At 44.3% G+C, this 18,668-nt stretch overlaps 1 protein-coding gene across 3 annotated transcripts in view; it reads right to left on the bottom strand.

Annotated features, from left to right (window-relative positions):
• CRHR1 (corticotropin releasing hormone receptor 1) overlaps positions 1 to 18,668 on the bottom strand; it is a 212,027-nt gene that overhangs the window by 13,337 nt on the left and 180,022 nt on the right. For all 3 annotated transcript variants that reach the window (XM_056547987.1, XM_056547988.1, XM_056547989.1), the window contains 3 exons: positions 16,068 to 16,153; positions 6,863 to 6,969; positions 740 to 860 (listed from right to left, as the gene is read on the bottom strand). In XM_056547987.1, the coding sequence (XP_056403962.1) occupies positions 740 to 860; positions 6,863 to 6,969; positions 16,068 to 16,153 (314 nt within the window). The remainder of the gene's footprint in view (positions 1 to 739; positions 861 to 6,862; positions 6,970 to 16,067; positions 16,154 to 18,668) is intronic.

The raw sequence follows: 18,668 nt of genomic DNA, 5'->3' as shown, positions 1-18,668 counted from the left end.
TAAATGGTTAAATTATCCACCAGACTAAATTTGTATGGTAAATAAAAAGGGCATCACTCTATAGTCAGATAGTCTATGTTTTGTCCATATTCTGTGTGGCCAATATGTCTACATCATCTGTTATTCGGAGGCATGCACACCCCATTTACTTGTGCATTTCCCGGCTGCTCTCAAACAGATTATAACCCTCGATCTGTATGGCACAGCCTGGTATTAGTCTTTCTACTTATTTAGACTAAATATAACCCTGCTTTTCTCTTTGCTACCGCCCTTCCTCTCTATTGCCCAGCATGTTTTCTTCTGCCAACCTCTTGTCTCTGCATTATGTGCTAGTGCCACCCACTGAAACATGATAAGCAATCACAGTGGCACTCTGCAGCAGCTGGCACTCTGTGCCTCTGCAGGATGTACATGCTGGAATGCTGGGAAAGAGATCCTGCTCCCACCACCTTTGCACAAAAATGATATACAGTACATACAGGAAATTGCTGACTCGGACAAAGCAGATGCTGAGAAGACTCACAGCAGTATTACAATGGAAGTGCTTTGCCAGAATGCACCAGTGTGAATAAAAAAAAAAAGAACCAGACGGGCAGAAGTTATGCCATCAGCAACTATTATATTGGCATAAAATAGCAGCCAGACAGTAATAGTATAGTTTGGGTGAGGGGGAGACGGAGCGAAGAGACATTCCTGTCATTGCAGCAGAAGACCATCTCCTAAGGTCAACGTTACATACCACATTGCTGTCATGGGCTTCATGGCTTAGTGTTAGCTGCATCACAAACCAGGTGATGTTACGAAGAATAAACGCAGTGATAAGATTCCAGTGTATGATGTTGCGCAGGCAACGAATACTCCTAAAACAGAAAGAAATAAAACGTCATCTCTTATGGTCTATGAAGGACTAGATTGGTCACATAGTACTTAGCGATCTTTCATATCTCATGAGACAATGGAGAAGTCATGGGCTCTCTATTGTGGATTCTGGGCTTCTTCGTTTCCATCGCTCCTATTATAGTCTGCTGCAGAATCCTGTGTTCTCGCTGTATCTCAGTGTCCCTTGTATCTCCCTGTTATGTAGAACTGTCTACTGTGATTAGTGGGCACGCAGGGCTGAGCCGTGTCTCCTGGGAGGTAATAGGCTGAGAGTAATGTAACCTGTATCTCGCTGCAGGTACTGCAATTAGGATTGTAAAGCATGTAAGCATCCCTTCTCGTCCCCAGCCTTGGAGGAGACGTGACAGTGACACACACCTTTAATGTTATCTTGTGTTTCTCTGAAGGAATGCGTAAAAATGTCACATTGAGATTATTCTGCCATTTAAAGGCCATAAAGGAAAAATGACTCTCCACCTCCCAACATCTTTTGTAAGTGTAAAAACAATTAAGGAAGTGCAACAGTTAAATTGATAGCCGAAAATACGTCACTGTCACATTTCAGTGTTTCCAGAAAGGCCATGTTTTTTTTTTCCAGGCACATTTAAGAGGTAGTTTTGTATAAATATGCATATATATATATATATATATATATATATATATATAGATAGATAGATAGATAGATAGATAGATAGATAGATAAGTTTTATATCTTTTTGGACATTTTATGCTGTTGCAAAGGTTTGGCTTCCTACCCTGGCTTTCTTATTAATCTGGACTATACGACCTGTCAGACCAATGTGCTAGCACTTTTTGCTTTGTCATACTGCAGTGTCCTGGTACACATGTCCCAGCTACTAAATTGTAAAATTGTAACATTTTGACCTTAAGGACACAGACAATTTTATTTTAGTGTTTTCGTTTTTTCGTAAAATTCATAACTCTTTTATATTTCCATTCCCAGACCCATATGAGGGCTTGTTTTTTGCATGACCAGATGTACTTTGTAATGTCATCACGCATTTTACCCTAAAATGTATGGTAAACCCCCCCCAAAAAAAATTTGTGTAAGGAAATTTTAAGAAAATCATAACTTTGCTAATTTGGGACATTTCATTTTCGCGCTGTACATGTTTTCTTTATTCTCTGGGTCAATACTATTAAAATAATACCCATGGTTACATACATTTCTATTACTGTACTGCTTTTAAAAAATCTCAAACTTTTTTTTTACAAAATAAGTATGTTTCAAATTGCCCTAACTTTCTTATTTTTCCGTATTCAGGGATGTGTGAGGGCTAATTTTTTGCGCCATGATCTGTAGTTTGTTTTGGTACCACATTTGCGTATATGTAACTTTTTGATTGCATTTTATTCAATTTTTTTTAGAGTTTGATGTGACATTTTTTACTTTTATTTTTTTATGTTTACGCCATTCGCCATACGGGATCATTAACATTATATATTTATAGTTCGGACATTTACGTATGCAACAATACCAAATATGTTTATTATTTATCGCTTTTTACGCTTTTTTGTATTAATATGGGGAAAAGGGGTGATTTAAAACTTTATTGGGGGAGGGGCTTTTTCACTTTTTTTTAAACCTTTTTTTTTACATTTACACTTTTACACTTTTTTTTGTCCTCATAGGGGACTATTTATAGCAATCATTAGATTGCTAATACTGTTCAGTGCTATGCATAGGGCATAGCACTGATCAGTATTATCGGCGATCTTCTGCTCTGGTTTGCTGAAATGCAGATCAGTGCAGAAGACCCGGGGAGACAGACAGAGGCAGGTGAGGGGCCGTGGGCGATCAAATGAGCAATTATAAGTGCTGCACTGCTGCAGATGCCGTAATCTGTATTTATCACGGCATCTGAGGGGTTAATGTCAGACATCAGCGAGATCGCTGACAGCTGCCGGAACCCACCAGGAATGAAGCGAGCACAGTTAGTTGGTGGAATCTTCCACCCTGGGGCAGATCTGGATTGCGGTTATCATGGCACCGTGCAGAGTTTCAGAAGGTTTTTACCCAAGACTGCCTCCAGTCTGCGCTGAGTGGGCATTTATATTCAAGTATCCTGTTTTCTACTCCAAGAAGTAGAATTAAATAGTCGTAAGTGAGGAGCATCTGAGCAAGGACCCATCTGCGCACACTAATCTTGTTACGGGTTCCAGTGGGATTAGTGCTGCATAGCTGTCACATCACAAACCCCTTTAGCATACACCCTGCAAAAAGGTTTCTGCCAGAAGGAATTGAGTTTTCAGGTATTTCTTAACTACGGTAAACGAACCTGTGTATCACTGCCCGCAGCCAAGCTGGAAGACGTGTCACCGCTTCTGCTGCTGTATCTGCGGTTACGCAGCTGAATCAATTGGCTGCAGGGGGTGACATCACCAGAAGAAGGAGTGAATTGTAATGAAGGGGTGGGTGGAACGGCCGGTAGATAGCAGAGCGATCATACTGAAAAGAGCAATGGGAACGAACCCATTGCTACTTTCTCTAAATTAGCATACTTTTTTATTTAGCTTATAACTCTTCAACGGTTCCACAGATTCTGGTGATACTTTATTTGAAAGAGGATGACCAACACTATGAGGGGAATTCATGAAATCTGTACTTGCTTGTTGACTTTAGAGCAAAAGAATTGCAGTAAAATTTATCAAATGGCGCACAGACTTTGATGAATGACCACAGAACTGCTCTGATTAAATGTTGCCAAGTGGTGGCAGGTCGGGCGACAATTGTATTAAATGTTGTACTGACCTTAATACAATTGTCGCATAGAGTTATATAGGGCAGTGTAGAATTGCCCTGTGATAACTTCTAAATCTGGCCTGTGAGACTCTTCATAAAAAGTGAACATGATAAATTAGTGACCACTGCACAAAGTCATCTAAATAAGAACACTTCATGGTAAGGAAATTTAAACAGTCTAAATGAAATGTTGCAGAAAAAGTCACATGGGGCCAGCCTGAGAATTTTCCTGCAACAAACTTAGATGAAAAAAGCAGTCTAAACAGATGAATAAATTCCCCACTAATTCCCCACATATGTTCAGCTTAGTGTGGGTGACCATCTTGTTAGTTTCCTTTTAAGCTTGTATTTAGTAAGAAAAGATGTACAGTACATACCCTTTATGGATATCTCTTACTGTAGCTTCTGCTATTTATCCTTTTCCAACTTCTGACCCTTTGCAATTCTACTGAACTGAGATTATTATAGGTTTTATAGTGAGCTACAGTAACCTCCGTTGAGTAGTGTCCCACAGCCATAAAATGCAGTCATATTTTGGCCATGTGAAAAGGATTTAAGATATGAATATTGTAACCAGCAGGGTACATTTCTAAAAGTAGACTTTTTTTTAGAATAAATATGCCAAAATGTCTCACACTATTGTTCCTTATTTATAATGCATATTTATAATGTATTTCTCTTGTGAAGAATCCACTTATGTTACATACAGGCACGTTATCCTACTTTCTAACCAGGGTTGCAACACCCCCACTGTGATACATATATGTTCTGAGAAAATAACCACTGCACAAAGCAGAAGCCTCGGTGGCCTCTACAAAGCAATATATACATTATGCATAGTGGTCATCTTCATAGAAGACCACAATAAATATAATTCTCTGTAGTCTTTTTGAAGAGGTTTTACTACATGTGCATAAACTATGATTTATATAGAACCTACTGTTGATCAGCTGTTCTTGCTAGAAAAAGCTGCAGGCAGCCATAAACTTTACTTGCAGCAGAGTGACCATGGAATGCATAGTTCCGTTAAGTAAATCAAGCGGGGTATGCACTATGAAGCATCTCTCTGCTCTGACTGATGGGCAACTTCCCCCCTTTTATGACATCCATATACCCTAACAGGGCATATGGACTTGTGGTGACCTAGTACAGGATGTTGTCCTCTCCGGTAAACCTTGCCTAGGGCGCTGTTTGCAACTCTGTTCTGGGCCCACTACTACAGGGTATATTGTGTTTTGTTACCTTGTGATTCAGGTATATGTAAATGTTTATCAGTATTATTATGCCTTTAAGGGAGCATGCAGAGTACCGGTAACCATGTGATCCTGATGCCCAATGGGATGCCCCTGGCAAGAGCCTCCTGGACCAAGCGCTTGGTCCAGGAGAACTGTCTAAACTTTTAGTGTGGTGGTTAACGCTACCGTGGCGTTTAAGAAGTGCGCATCACCCAACGGTTTGTTGTGACTCTCCCCACATGGTGCAGTTATCATTTACAGCACACGGGTGTCTTATTCTTTTGGAGGAGACTCTGGATTGACTTGTAACAGAAAATTAACATGTTCTCATTTTGTATTGCCATTGGTTATGTTATCTTCATTTGAGGGCTGTCAGATCTTGCTGGGAGTTGCAGTTTTAACCAAGTTCAAGCAAAATACGAATGAGGCCCAATAAGATATAACGTAACTATCATTTACTTCTACATTAAAATATTACAAAAGTATGTGATATAATATTTACAGTAAATGGAAATACAAGTGCATCACATATAAAAGATACAACAAATATTATCTATGGATGAAAATAGTTCACTCCTTAAGTAAGAAAAGGGGTGGGAGCAGGGGTTTAGGTGAGCACCCTTATTCTCCACCCTGGAAAGCTATCCCTACCTGACCTATACTTACCCTTCCTAATTTAAATTGTGGAGAGGTATAGGAAAATTTGTAGTATATTATTGCATGGTCTCCAATGTAATTATATGGTTCAAACAGAACCATATCACTAGGTCTCTGGCTCCTTCTTCCAATGTGTTTCTCTCATAATACAATTTGAGTTCTTCAGGGATGGAGGAGATACAATACAATTCAGTGGAGAGCACACATAAAGCAAGCAAGAAGAAATTATATAATTGTAACTCAGATAGGAGTAATACTTATGGTTATTGGTAGATAACCGACATATTAATACATTTACTGTAATTGGGTAAAGGTGAGTCCTTAAGATAGTTGATACATAATAATTGATGAAAAATCCATCCAATATTTATAGCATGGTCCAACACATAGGATAGGCTGTATACTTAATTCAAAGATCCTTTTAGTAGTGCCTACATGCATGTTTAATTTTTTCTTGCATGTTTTATGTGTGCTCTCCACTGAATTGTATTGTGTGCATTTCTATGCTTATCTCCTCCATCCCTGAACAGAGAGAAACGTGTTGGAAGAAGGTGTCAAAGATCTAGTGATATGGTCCTGTTTGAACTATATAATTACATTGGAGACCATACAATAATATACTACAAATTTTCCTATACCCCTCCACACTTTAAATTAGGTAGGGTAAGTATAGGTCAGGTAGGGATAGCTTTCAATGGATGGAGAATAGGGATGGTTACCTGTACCCCAGCTCCAACCCCTTTTCGTACTTATGGAGTGAATTATTTTCATCCATAAATAATGGGGGAGATTTATCAAAACCTGTCCAGAGCAAAAGTTGCCCAGTTGCCCATAGCAACCAATCAGTTCACTCCTTTTATTTTTAACAAGGCCTCTGCAAAATGAAAGAAGCGATCTGATTGGTTGCTATGGGAAACTGGGAAACTTTTCCTTTGCACAGGTTTTGATAAATCTCCCCCATAATATATATTTTTAATCTCCTTATATATGATGCACTTGTATTTCCATTTACTGTGAATATGATATCACATATTTTAATGTATATTTTAATGTAGCAGTAAAAGTTACGTTTTATCTTATTGGGCCTCAATGGTATTTTGTTTGAGCTTGGTTTTGTCTTTGTAAGTTCTCATACCTAGGGCCAGATATCTTTAAGGTCTTGGGGTAGACCTCATCTTCTTCCCTGTTGTGATATTGGGAGTTGTAGATTTGCAACAGCCGGAGTGCTACAGTTTAAACATCACTGACATAGGCTGAAAAGTACCTTACATTGTTATCATCCAACATATATCACAATGATATGAATTAACAGCCCTATAATGCTTACCGTAATCTTAAAAAGAGTGTAAATGCCACCAGTAGAGCACACAAAGAGATGGAGTGTCCCAGGTAATTTATAACAACCGCAATGTGATAGTGAACCTTGCTTTTTTTCTAGAAAATAAAAGTCATCAATTAAATAATCATATTTATGACAAAGATACTGCAGAATTATGATTTTTATACAGATGAGTGGTTCGAATGATGTGTATAATGATCAGTGAAAACCATCAACAAGGCTTACCTCCCAACTATCCTGGATCCGGCGGGACATTCCAGCTATTGGGGCGATGTCTTGCCATCCCGGAATGGCACCCACATGTCTCACATTTAACTGTAAATGCAGCCTAATGAGGCGTCTACAGTTAAATGTGGCGCTCTGTTGGAAGGTGGGAAATTTGACAGAGCCATTGGCTCCTCACTCCTGCTGCCTAGCTAATGTGAGGAACTGCTGCCTACCTAATGTGGGAGAACTGCTGCCTACCTAATGTGGGGGACTGCTGCCTACCTAATGTGGGGGGAACTGCTGCCTACCTAATGTGGGGGACTGCTGCCTACCTAATGTGGGGGAACTGCTGCCTACCTTATGTAGGGGAACTGCTGCCTATCTAATGTGGGGGAACTACCGCCTAGCTAATGTGGGGAACTGCAGTCTACCTAATGTGGGGGAAGAAAAAGGAAAGTGAATGACGTCACCAGATGTAACTGTATGTAATCACTTATGTGGTCTGTAGTGGTAATGATGGGGTTGTTGTCAGTCACCTGATATAACTGTATGTAATCACTTATATGGTTTGTAGTGGTAATGATGGGGTTGTTGTCAGTCACCTGATATAACTGTATGTAATCTCTTATATGGTCTTTAGTGATAATGATAGGGGTTGTTGTCAGTATGTCACCTGTGTATCGGAGGACTTCCTAAACTTAGGTGACAGACTGACATTATTGCTGTAAAATGTTTTCCCATTCTGCATGTGCGGGCATAGTGAGGACTTGTTCAGGGGTGGGACTGGGGATGTGGTTAGGAGTGTGACTGGGGATGTGGTTAGGGGTGTGACTAGGGATGTGGTTAGGGGTGTGACTTGGGATGTGGTTAGGGGTGTGACTAGGGATGTGGTTAGGGGTGTGACTGGGGATGTAGTTAGGGGTGTGACTGGGGATGTGGTTAGGGGTGTGACTAGAGATGGGGTTAGGGGTGTGACTGGGGATGTGGTTAGGGGTGTGACTGGGGATGTGGTTAGGGGTGTGACTGGGGATGTGGTTAGGGGTGTGGCTGGGGATGTGGTTAGGGGTGTGGCCTGTCCCTCTTTTCTCTCTGCAAATGTTGAGAGGTATGAACAAGGATATGAGCACTTTCAATGCTTCAAGCTTACATAAAAGATTATATAGGTTTGCTGAATTGTTTGCATTCATTTACGTATCTACTAATTGGAAACACTGGATATTATAGAACTCAGCTTAGGGTTACTTATAAAATGGTACAGATCTGGAATGAATCAGAAAAACACTAGAAATAAGAACAGTAGAACTGTAAAGGTAAAGAAAGAATGATGAGGGCTGTCAGCAGCATGCAGCCTGTTACAGTATATGTTATGCTAAATTAAAGACCCCTTTTTAAGAGGTGGAAACCGATTTTCTGCTCCATATTACTGTTTATGTGCTGATGTGACCTGTACATGGCATTTCAGGGGTTTCAATGTACTCATGCTTTCATGAAGGTACATTTATAGATTAAATAAATGCTTGGCGACATCTAAGAAACACATTGTTGGTCTTATTTCCTGAGGCAAACCCATCATTACAGTAAATCAGCCATAAATGCCCATTTTAGCAGAAGACACCAGCCAGAAAATATGGGCGCCTACAGGCAAACCTTCATTTCATTGACAGAGTGATCTCTTCTTCAGTATCATGAGTAAAGCCTATGAAAGATTTTCTACACATAGCTTCTCATCAAATGGGCATCAGACCTGACAACAAAGAACTAGTCGTATGTTACTTTTACTGGGAAATGAACATGGCCAGCTTAAAGGGAGTGTTCATCTTTTATTACCATGTTATTTATTAGGTCCAGCCTTGTGCACTCTTTAATTTCTTGTTATATCTTTATAGCGGTCTTTCTACTACAGAGCTCCAAATCTTATGCATAGACAAAAAGGCTAGTTTAACAGTGCAGTGAAATTAAAGTTTATCAGTAAATTGCTACAAAATGCTACATTTTGCAACGATTATGCAAAATTTCCCAATAATTACAGCAATAAACCGCAATTGATGCGAGGAAAGAATCTTCCTCTGCTCATGGCAGACTTCATTCTATGACATTAACATTTCTTATTTAAAGGGGTTGTCTTGGGTAAATATATATGCCTGGGGGGTGGTGTAAAAATAATAAAGAAGTAGTATTCCCCTCCACAGCTACAGCCCTGATGCACCTAGTTCCTGCTCATCACAATACTTGTTGGTTCCTGGTGATGTTTTGTCCCCACAAGAAGTGCCTGGTCAACCAATCACTGCAGTCAACCTAAGGCAGTACCTACTGGCACAACGCATAACAGGAACAAGCAAGTAGCAGTAACAAGTAGGTATCAAGAGCTTTGGCACTGCAGTTGCGGGACTAGAGGTTGGTGTTGCTTCTTTATTATCTTTACTCTACCGCAGGCATATATAAGTAACTTTGTACCCACAGACAATCTCTTTAAAAGTTTCACAAGGAGAGCCTTAAGCTAACACCAATAATTAAGAAACAATTATCTATGATAAATTGGTAACATGCCTTCATTTGTCATATCAGTGAGCAGTGGAGTACCTACAAAAGAGGTAGGGTACACATCAGCTATGGGGTCCAACCAAAAAGTGGGCACGGTCAGGAATCACATAGCCCACAGGTGTAATGATTGTGGTTACATCCCCTGTGACCGGGAAAGGGCCCGCTGGTAAAGAAAGGCAGGCCCTGGGACAAAAGTTCTGGAGGTGCACCCAGGAATCTGGGACACACAATCTCTGGGTTAGTGCAGCTTTTCACTGTGTCTAACAGTTAGACTGTATTATGAATAATAATATTATATTTAGGGGCAGTGGTGGGGGCCTAATACTATTTGGGGGCAGTGTGGGGAGCCTAATCCTATATGAAATTAGAGTCATGGACATAATACTATATGGAGGCAGTGTGAGGAGCTTTATACTATATGGGAGAATGTGGGGGCATAATACTATATGGGAGAAGTGTGATGGACTTTATACAATATGGAGGCAGTGGGAGGAGCCTACTACATGAGGACAAAAGAGGGGGCCTTATACTATATATGGGAGCAGTGTGGGGGGGGGGTTAAATATTAAATGGGGTAGTGGGAGGGGCTAATGATACATAGGGGCAGTGGGGGGGGGGCTAATACTATATGAGAACAGTGCGATGGGCCTAATACTATATGGAGGCAGCTTTATACTATATGCGGACAATGTGGGGCCTAATATGTGGGAAAAGTGCTTGGTGAAAGGGGGTTTGCGACCATGTCTAAAATGTTCCTAGGGCCCAGAGGACTCTAGTTACACCTCATTGAGCATGTTTGTGTATCAGTATTTGGAAATGTTCCACATAGTTTTTAGATCTTAATAGTTTCTTTACTCTGGGGCTGCCTTAAGCAAGGCTTTATGTCTAGTGGAGACCTGCCTGCTTGTATGTGGGCCAAAGAGCAGACCATGGATTGCTTTATTCAATACTTTTAGTTATTCCCTACAGATCTGCTGCCAAGTATGTAAGATCTCTATCTAATGGAGATTATGATTTATGCTTAAGACAACCCCGGAATGGACAATATGGGAGTGCAGGGATACATGACAGGGGACATAGCTGGAGCGAGAGGGATTAACTAGGGATTAACTTGATGCGGGATGTTCGTTGTTTGTTGCAGGATAGGGTGGCGGGTGGCGGGGGGGTTCCCTGCGGCGGTGTGGGGGTCAGGTCCTGTGCAGGTAGTGCCACCGGCTGGTGCGGGGATGGGAGTTGGTGCGACTGGCAGTGATGTAGTGATGTCAGCGGCGCCTGCAGGGGGGGAGGTGGGGTCGATGCCTGCGACTGTGGCGGGCAGTGGGGCCCCTGTGGCTCCTGCTGCGGCGTCCAAATCGGGGGAAGAGGTGCGGTTGGCGGATTCAGCTCGGGGGGAGGTTTATGTGTGTTATGAGGGACCTTTAGGCGCGCATTTGAAGAGCGAGGTTAAGGAAAAAATCTGGAGGGATGAGTATGTTGAGATTTCCTCATTGTTGCCGCTAGAAAAATTTTATTTAGACAGAGTAAAGCCTGATGAGTCTAAAAAAAGAGAAGGAGAAGCGTCGGTGGTATAGGTTGATACCCCGCACATTCGCCAATTGGATGCAGGCCTTCGCCATATTGGCTAGTGTCATAGGTGAGAAGGCGCTGGACAATTGTTCGGCTCTCTTCTGCTATCTGGACTCGGTGGGGAAGGCCTACAGGGTTTATGGGGGTACCACGTGGCTGGGGTACGATGAGCAATTTCGACAAAGGAAGGCGGTCCGGCCTTCCTTTCGCTGGGATCATAAGGACATTGGGCTCTGGATGCGGTTGATGGCGGCGCCGAGGGGGAGTGGGCAGTTCTTTCGGGATGGCCGGCCGGTCGGTTGTCAGGCAGGAGCGGGAAAGGGTTGCTGCTGGCAATTCAATGAGGGGCAATGCCGGTTCGGGGACGGGTGCCGCTTGAAGCCTGAGTGCTCCGGGTGAGGTGGTGCCCACAGTTTGTCCCGGTGTTTTAAAAAGGGCAAGGGCTGTGGATCAGAGGTTGACCACAAACGGGGCAACGCCAGTGAAAGTGGCAAGGATGGTGCCGTTTTTAGACCGCTACCCAAATAGGCAGGTGGCGGCGCTGCTTCGGGAGGGTTTTGAGTTCGGTTTTAAGATCCCTTGTGCTAATGAGGGCCCTGTGGGTGAGGTGCGCAATTTGGGGTCGGCATTGTGTCACCCGGAGGTCGTGTGGGAGAAGTTGCGCAAAGAGGTGGAATTGGGTAGGATGGCGGGCCCGTTTGGGGTTCTTCCATTGCGGGACTTAAGGCTGTCCCCTTTGAGGTTGGTGCCGAAGAAGGAGCCAAATAAATTTCGGCTCATCCATCACCTCTCCCATCCAGCTGGGGAGTCGGTAAACGATGGGATTCACCCTGCTCTTTGCGCAGTGTCGTACACATCCTTCGATGCGGCTTTGGCGTGGATGCGCCGTTATGGGCGGGGGGCCCTTTTGGCCAAGACGGATATAGAGGCAGCTTTTCGGCTATTACCGGTGCACCCGGATAGTTTTGTTTTTTTGGGGTGTAGTTGGGAGGCGGAGTTTTATGTTGATCGGTGTTTGCCTATGAGATGTTCGGTTTCTTGTGCGTCATTTGAATTTTTTAGCACCTTTTTGGAGTGGGTGGTGCGATCGGAGTCCCAGGTGGACTCCGTGCTGCATTACCTGAACGACTTCCTATTCATTGGTCCTCGGGGGTCAGCAGTGTGTCCGGTGTTGCTGCAGATGATGGAGCGTATGGCGGCCTGCTTTGGGGTGCCCTTGGCGCCCGACAAAACAGAGGGGCCTGTCACGCAGTTAAAGTTTTGGGGCATTCTCATAGATACGGAAGCTATGGAGTGTCGGCTTCCTAAGGACAAGTTGTGGGAATTGCGTGGGGCTGTGTGTACGGCGGTTCGGGCTCGGAAGATGCAACTTAGGGACCTTCAATTGTTGCTGGGCGGCTTAATTTTGCCTGTCGTATAATGCCGATGGGGCGGGTTTTTTGTCAATGGCTGGCAGCAGCGACAGCGGGGGTGCGACAGCCGTGCCATTATGTGCGTTTAACGGCTGAGCTTAGGGCCGATTTGGCGTTGTGGCTAGAGTTTTTGGACACATATAATGGGAGATCGGTTATCGTGGGGCAGCAGGTGTCTAATTGGGATTTGGAGTTGTTCACGGACGCGTCAGGCAGTAAGGGTTTCGGTGCTTATTTGCAGGGGCAGTGGTGTGTGGGTTCGTGGCCTGAGTCCAGGAGGTCCTCTGGTTTGGTGCGGAACCTGGCACTCCTGGAACTCTTTCCCATTTTGGTAGCAGTGGAAATTTGATGGGATAAGCTGCGGGATAGGAAGGTGTGTTTCCGCTGTGACAACATGGGGGTGGTGCAGGCGATCAACGCACAAACGGCGAATTCCCCGCCGGTGGTGCGTTTATTGCGGCAGTTGGTGTTGCAGGGTTTGCGCCTTAATGCACAGTTTTTGGCTAAGCATGTTCCGGGGGTGCGTAACAAGATCGCTGACTCCCTTTCTCGTTTTCAGTGGGAACGGTTTCGGGAGCTGGCGCCGGAGGCGGATGTCTGCGGGATCCCCTGCCCAGAAGAACTGTGGAAAGTGGTTTGACGGCGGCCTGGGCGCTTGTCAGGCGGTCGGTCTGTGCAGGCACTTGGGCTGACTACGATCGCTGCTGGAGAGAGTGGGAAGACTTGTTGCCGGGTCTTGGGTCCTTGCAAACTGAAGGGGATTGGGTGGTTGCTTATTTTTCGTTGGTAGGTTGTTTGGGGATGGGGTGTCAGCGTCTGGCCTTAGTAGGAGGTTGGCAGCGTTGGCCTTTTGGTTTCAGGTCCGGGGGCTGCCTGACGCCACAAAGGCTTTCTTGATGAGGAGGGCGGCCAGGGGATTTAGGAGGGGTTTGGTTGTGAAAGATTCTTGGAGGCCGGTCTCTTTTTCGTTATTGGAGGAGTTGTGTGGGGCGTTGGGGACGGTGTGTGTGTCTAGTTTTGAGGAGGTGCTGTTTCGCCTTGCTTTTTCCTTAGCGTTTTTTGGGGCTTTTAGGGTGTCGGAACTGGTGTCGCCTAGCAAGGTTTCGCCGGGCGGCTTGTTAGTTGCTGATGTGCAGGAGAGAGCGGGAGGTTTGGAATGTGTGGTCCGCCATTCTAAAATGGATCAACTGGGTCGGGGGTTTGTGGTGCGGTTGTTGCCGCTGGGAGGGTCCAATGTATGCCCGGTGACTTGTTTCCTGTCATATCTGTCGATCCGCCCTGCGGGGGTCGGACCGTTGCTGGTGCACAGGCAGGGGGAGTTTTTGTCTAAGTTTCAGTTTATCCGGGTTTTTAGGATAGCTTTGGGGGTTTTGGGGAGGGCTCCTGGGGAGTTTAGTTCCCATTCCTTCAGGATTGGGGCAGCCACGGAGGCTGCCAGGTGGGGGTTTGCTCCTGAGGTGATTCGCCGCATAGGGCGATGGGAATCTGATTGTTTTAGACTTTATGTGCGTCCGCATTTGTTGTGAGGGTCGGGGGAATAAGGGGTGGCCAAGGCTTTAGCTGTAATTTTGGTTTTGTTTTGTTTTACAGGTGCGGCTCCGTGTCTCATATGGATCCTGGGACACTCCTATGTGAAAAGGGGTGCGGCGCGGGTCCTAGTGAGACCGAACGGGAGGCAGTTGGGATTCTCGCGGGAGGTTGCTCAGGTGCGGTGGTTGGGTAAAGGGGAGTTGTTGTGGGCGGGGGTGTTGCCTTTTCTGCATTCGTACATTGCCCTGGATCGGGCTCCAGACGTGTTGGTGTTACATGTTGGGGGCAATGATCTAGGGTGCCGCACTGCTAGATCCCTCATGCGGGATGTAAAGCTGGACCTTCTCCAGATTTGGTCTTCTTTCCCTGGGATTTTGATAATTTGGTCCGACATGGTGGCCCGGCTCAAATGGCGGGATGCTAGGTCGGTGGCAGGTATCAACAGGGCTAGGGCAAAGGTGAATCGGGTGGTGGGTCGGTTTGTGGAGGTTTAGTGGTTAGACATAGGGATTTTGAAGTGGTCTCATCTGAGTTTTTGGTGTCGGATGGTATTCACTTGAATCCGGTGGGCATGGATCTGTGGACATGGGAGATTAGGGAGGCAGTGGAGCAAGCGGTGCAGTTGTGGGTGGACGGCCGCTTGTAAGGGGGGTCACAAGAGGCCTTTTGTGGCAGGAGCTAGATGGGGACTTGGAGACACTTGGAGAGAGTTGGCGATGAATGGGATGGTGAGGCTGGGGGCGGTACCCAGCCTCAAGTGGTGAACCCCTGCGGGAACGGCCCAAAGGGGACGGGGGTCTCATAGAGTGGTGCCCTGGGGTTAGGTGAAGAGACGACCCAGGGCAAAGTAGGATACCCGAAGGATAAATTGGGATGCCTCCAAGTCCCCCTTCGGCTAGGTGGTAGAGTGGGAGTAAAAGGTTCTTTGCACTATTTGTATTTGTTTTGTTATTTGTAAAGATCGGTCAGACAATGTTGTCTGATTATTTATAAAGTTGCTTTATAAAAGGTTTTTTAATATATGGTTATTATGTTATTTAATAAAATTGGCCGCTGTGGCCTTTCTACCATAAAGTGGTGTCAGAGTGGTGTTTCTTTAATGGGAATGGGGATCTGGGTCACAGCGCAGGTATATGATATCCTAGTCATGACCATGTGCAATGATTTCCCAACAAACGACTGTGGAATAAGGAAATTTCAGTGTTTCAGACCAGAGCTTCCTAGGCCCATCCACATTAGCATACAGTCCCACCCACTCGGGACTGCTCAACACTATAAACAATGGGAACAACAAAGTAGTTTCTTACACATAATAAATGTATTTATTTTATGTACACAGTTGTTGATCTTATTATCTTATTACAATGTGCCATAATTCACAGTAATTAAAGGGGTACTCTGGTGAAAAACTTTTTTATTTTATTTTTTTTATCAACTGGTGCCAGAAAGTTAAACAGATTTGTAAATTACTTCTATTAAAAAATCTTAATCATTCCTGTACTTATTAGCTACTGAAAACTACAATGGAAATTATTTTCCGTTTGAAACACAGAGCTGTCTGCTGACATCATGAGCACAGTGCTCTCTGCTGACATCTCTGTCCATTTAAGGAACTGTCCAGAGTAAAAGGAACATATGCTGTTCTGGACAGTTTCTAAAATGGACAGAGATGTAAGCAGAGAGCACTGTGCTCATGATGTCAGCAGACAGCTCTGTGTTTCAAAAATAAAAGAATTTCTGCTGTAGTATTCAGCAGCTAATAAGTACAGGAAGGATTAAGATTTTTTTAATAGAAGTAATTTACAAATCTGTTTAACTTTCTGGCACCAGTTGATTTAAAAAAAAAATAATAATAATTTCACCAGAGTACCCCTTTAACTTGCAATATTCCCGAAAAACCTGTGAACCAATGATGTGTAAACATAGAGTTGTCTTACCTCCTGCTTCAGTATTTCCTGACATTGTGTATAATCTCCTCTTCCTGCCCAGCTGCCATTGAGGTGACATTCTCTGTAGACATTACCTAAGCAGAAAACCAGATATCTTTCTCATTAGCAAAAGTATGATTAATAACCCACAGCGGCATTGGTGGGATTATTATAGAACTGGATGGAGCGCAAAAGACTCGGTAGAAGGAAAATATCACCTTATAAACATATTTAGAAAGAGACATCGCTGTTTTCCATAAAGTTTGTAAATCAAGCAAAGAATGACCTTAACCATATAAAATTAAAATGGCTTAACATTACCGATGACACAACCTTTAAATAACAGCCTTGGAGTCCAAAATTGCTGGCTGTGGTTGTATGTAAATTAAAACAAGGGATTTGCATTAATATGGCTCGGAGCTATACATTATAGTTACAGCATTTTCATTTTTTTACCTTATTGCAGTGAAACCACTTTGAGACAGCATATGAAATATATTATTTAACACCTTAATGGCTGGCCAAGGGCCTTCTACCTGCAGAATAGTATCTGCCCTGAGATAAGTGAAGTAACAGATGCTATTTCTAAGCACAGATGTCAATGACATCCAAGGGCCTTTTGCATCTGCCGTCCAAGGTTATCATTGGCTTCTCATGGTACTCCAGACTGATTATATAATCATATGTAATCATATAGGACCCTGCAGAGTCTAACAAATGAATATTGGTTCTCATTTCATTGGAGATACCATATATACTCGAGTATAAGCCAAATTTTTCAGCACCATTTTTCGTGCTGAAACCCCCCCCCCCCCCCTCGGCTTATGCTCGAGTGAACTCTCCTCCTGTCAATCCCTTCTCAGTGGGAAGTGGCATGCTGGGAGTTGCAGTTTTGAAATATCTGGAGGTCCGCAGGTTGAAGACCACTGCGGCCTTCGTCATTATCCAGACCCCCCTTTAGTTTTCTACTCACCTCCCCTCGGTGGGAAGGAAGGGTGAGCTGGTCCGGGCCATCTATGCTGCAGGGACAGTCCGGTGGGGAGGGTTAGTCGTTCTGGGCTGTCCATCTTCAACGGGGGGGGGGGGGGGGGGGGGGCTCTTCTCCGCTCCGGGCTGGCCCCGGACTAGTGACGTTGCCTTGACGACGACGCGCAGTGACGTAACTGCGCATGAACGTCCCTGTGCATTGTTGTCAAGGCAACATCACTAGTCCGGGGCTGGCCCGGAGCGGAGAAGAGGGCCTCTCGGTGAAGATGGACAGCCCGGAACGACTAACCCTCCCACCGGACGGTCCCTGCAGCATAGATGGCCCGGACCAGCTCACCATTCCTTCCCACCAAGGGGAGGTGAGTAGAAAACTAAAGGGGGGTCTGGATGATGATGAAGGCCGCAGTGGTCTTCAACCTGCGGACCTCCAGATGTTTCAAAACTACAACTCCCAGCATGCCCGGACAGCCGATGGCTGTCCGAGCATGCTGGGAGTTGTAGTTTTGCAACATCTGGAGGTCTGCAGGTTGAAGACCACTGAGAAAGGATTGACAGGCGGTGATGATGAGGGGGGGGATGATGACGAGGGTAATGATGGCAGGGTGATGATGACAGGGGTGTTAATGACGGGGGTCTGGATGATGACAGGGTGATGATGACGGGGGTGTTAATGACGGGGGTGTTAATGACAGGGTCTAGATGATGACAGGGTCTGGATGATGACAGGGGGGATTATGACAGGGTGATGATGATGGGGGTGATAATGACAGGGTGATGATGACAGGGGGGGATGATGACAGGGGATGATGACAGGGGGTGATGATGAGGGGGTGATAATGACAGATGATGATGACAGGGTGATGATGATGGGGGTGTTAATGACGGGGGTCTGGATGATCACAGGGGGGGATGATGACAGGGGGGATGATGTATTTCCCACCATAGGCTTATAGTCGAGTCAATAACTTTTCCTGGGTTTTTGGGGTGAAATTAGGGGCCTCGGCTTATATTCGGGTCGGCTTATACTCGAGTATATACGGTACAAATATAAAAAATGATTATGAAAACTATAATCGAATGGCCACATACAGTATTACTTTTAGGTCCTTTAGGGCTTGTGTATATGGAGGTTGTACATTGCCCCACAGAATCCCTATGTCTATGGAGCTACCAAAGAAAGCTCAAAGCTCATACAAGTTTATACCCTGGGGCCTTTTTTGGCCGGCAAATCCTTAAGATTACAGCAAATTACTTCATTAGGGATATTACCCCCAGTTGTCTATGATGGGAATGTGTTTATCTTTTTTTTTATTTTTTTATTATAATTCCTTATATTCTTTAAATTGATCAACAACTTGCACCATCCTGCCACATTGTTTACAAATTGACTTGTCACTAAATGGTTGACAAATTGAAAAAATGTTCACTATTGGCTGAGAAAATCACACTCATTGTTGAACAATTCATCAAAAATGAGTATTATACATGGTATCAATTCTTTGTTATACCATTTCCCATAGCATGCAAGCTACAGAACACTGTATTTGTCCTTGCATTAGATGTCACACGTACATGGAGATAATACCAAATGCTCTTCATCCCTCGAGATAAAGAAAGTGTGAG

The sequence above is a fragment of the Hyla sarda genome, chromosome 12 (genome assembly GCF_029499605.1).
Source record: "Hyla sarda isolate aHylSar1 chromosome 12, aHylSar1.hap1, whole genome shotgun sequence".
Classification (NCBI taxonomy): Eukaryota; Metazoa; Chordata; class Amphibia; order Anura; family Hylidae; genus Hyla; species Hyla sarda.
The sequence above is the reverse complement of the archived record's forward strand: the minus strand, read 5'-3'. Positions and strand labels throughout refer to the sequence as shown.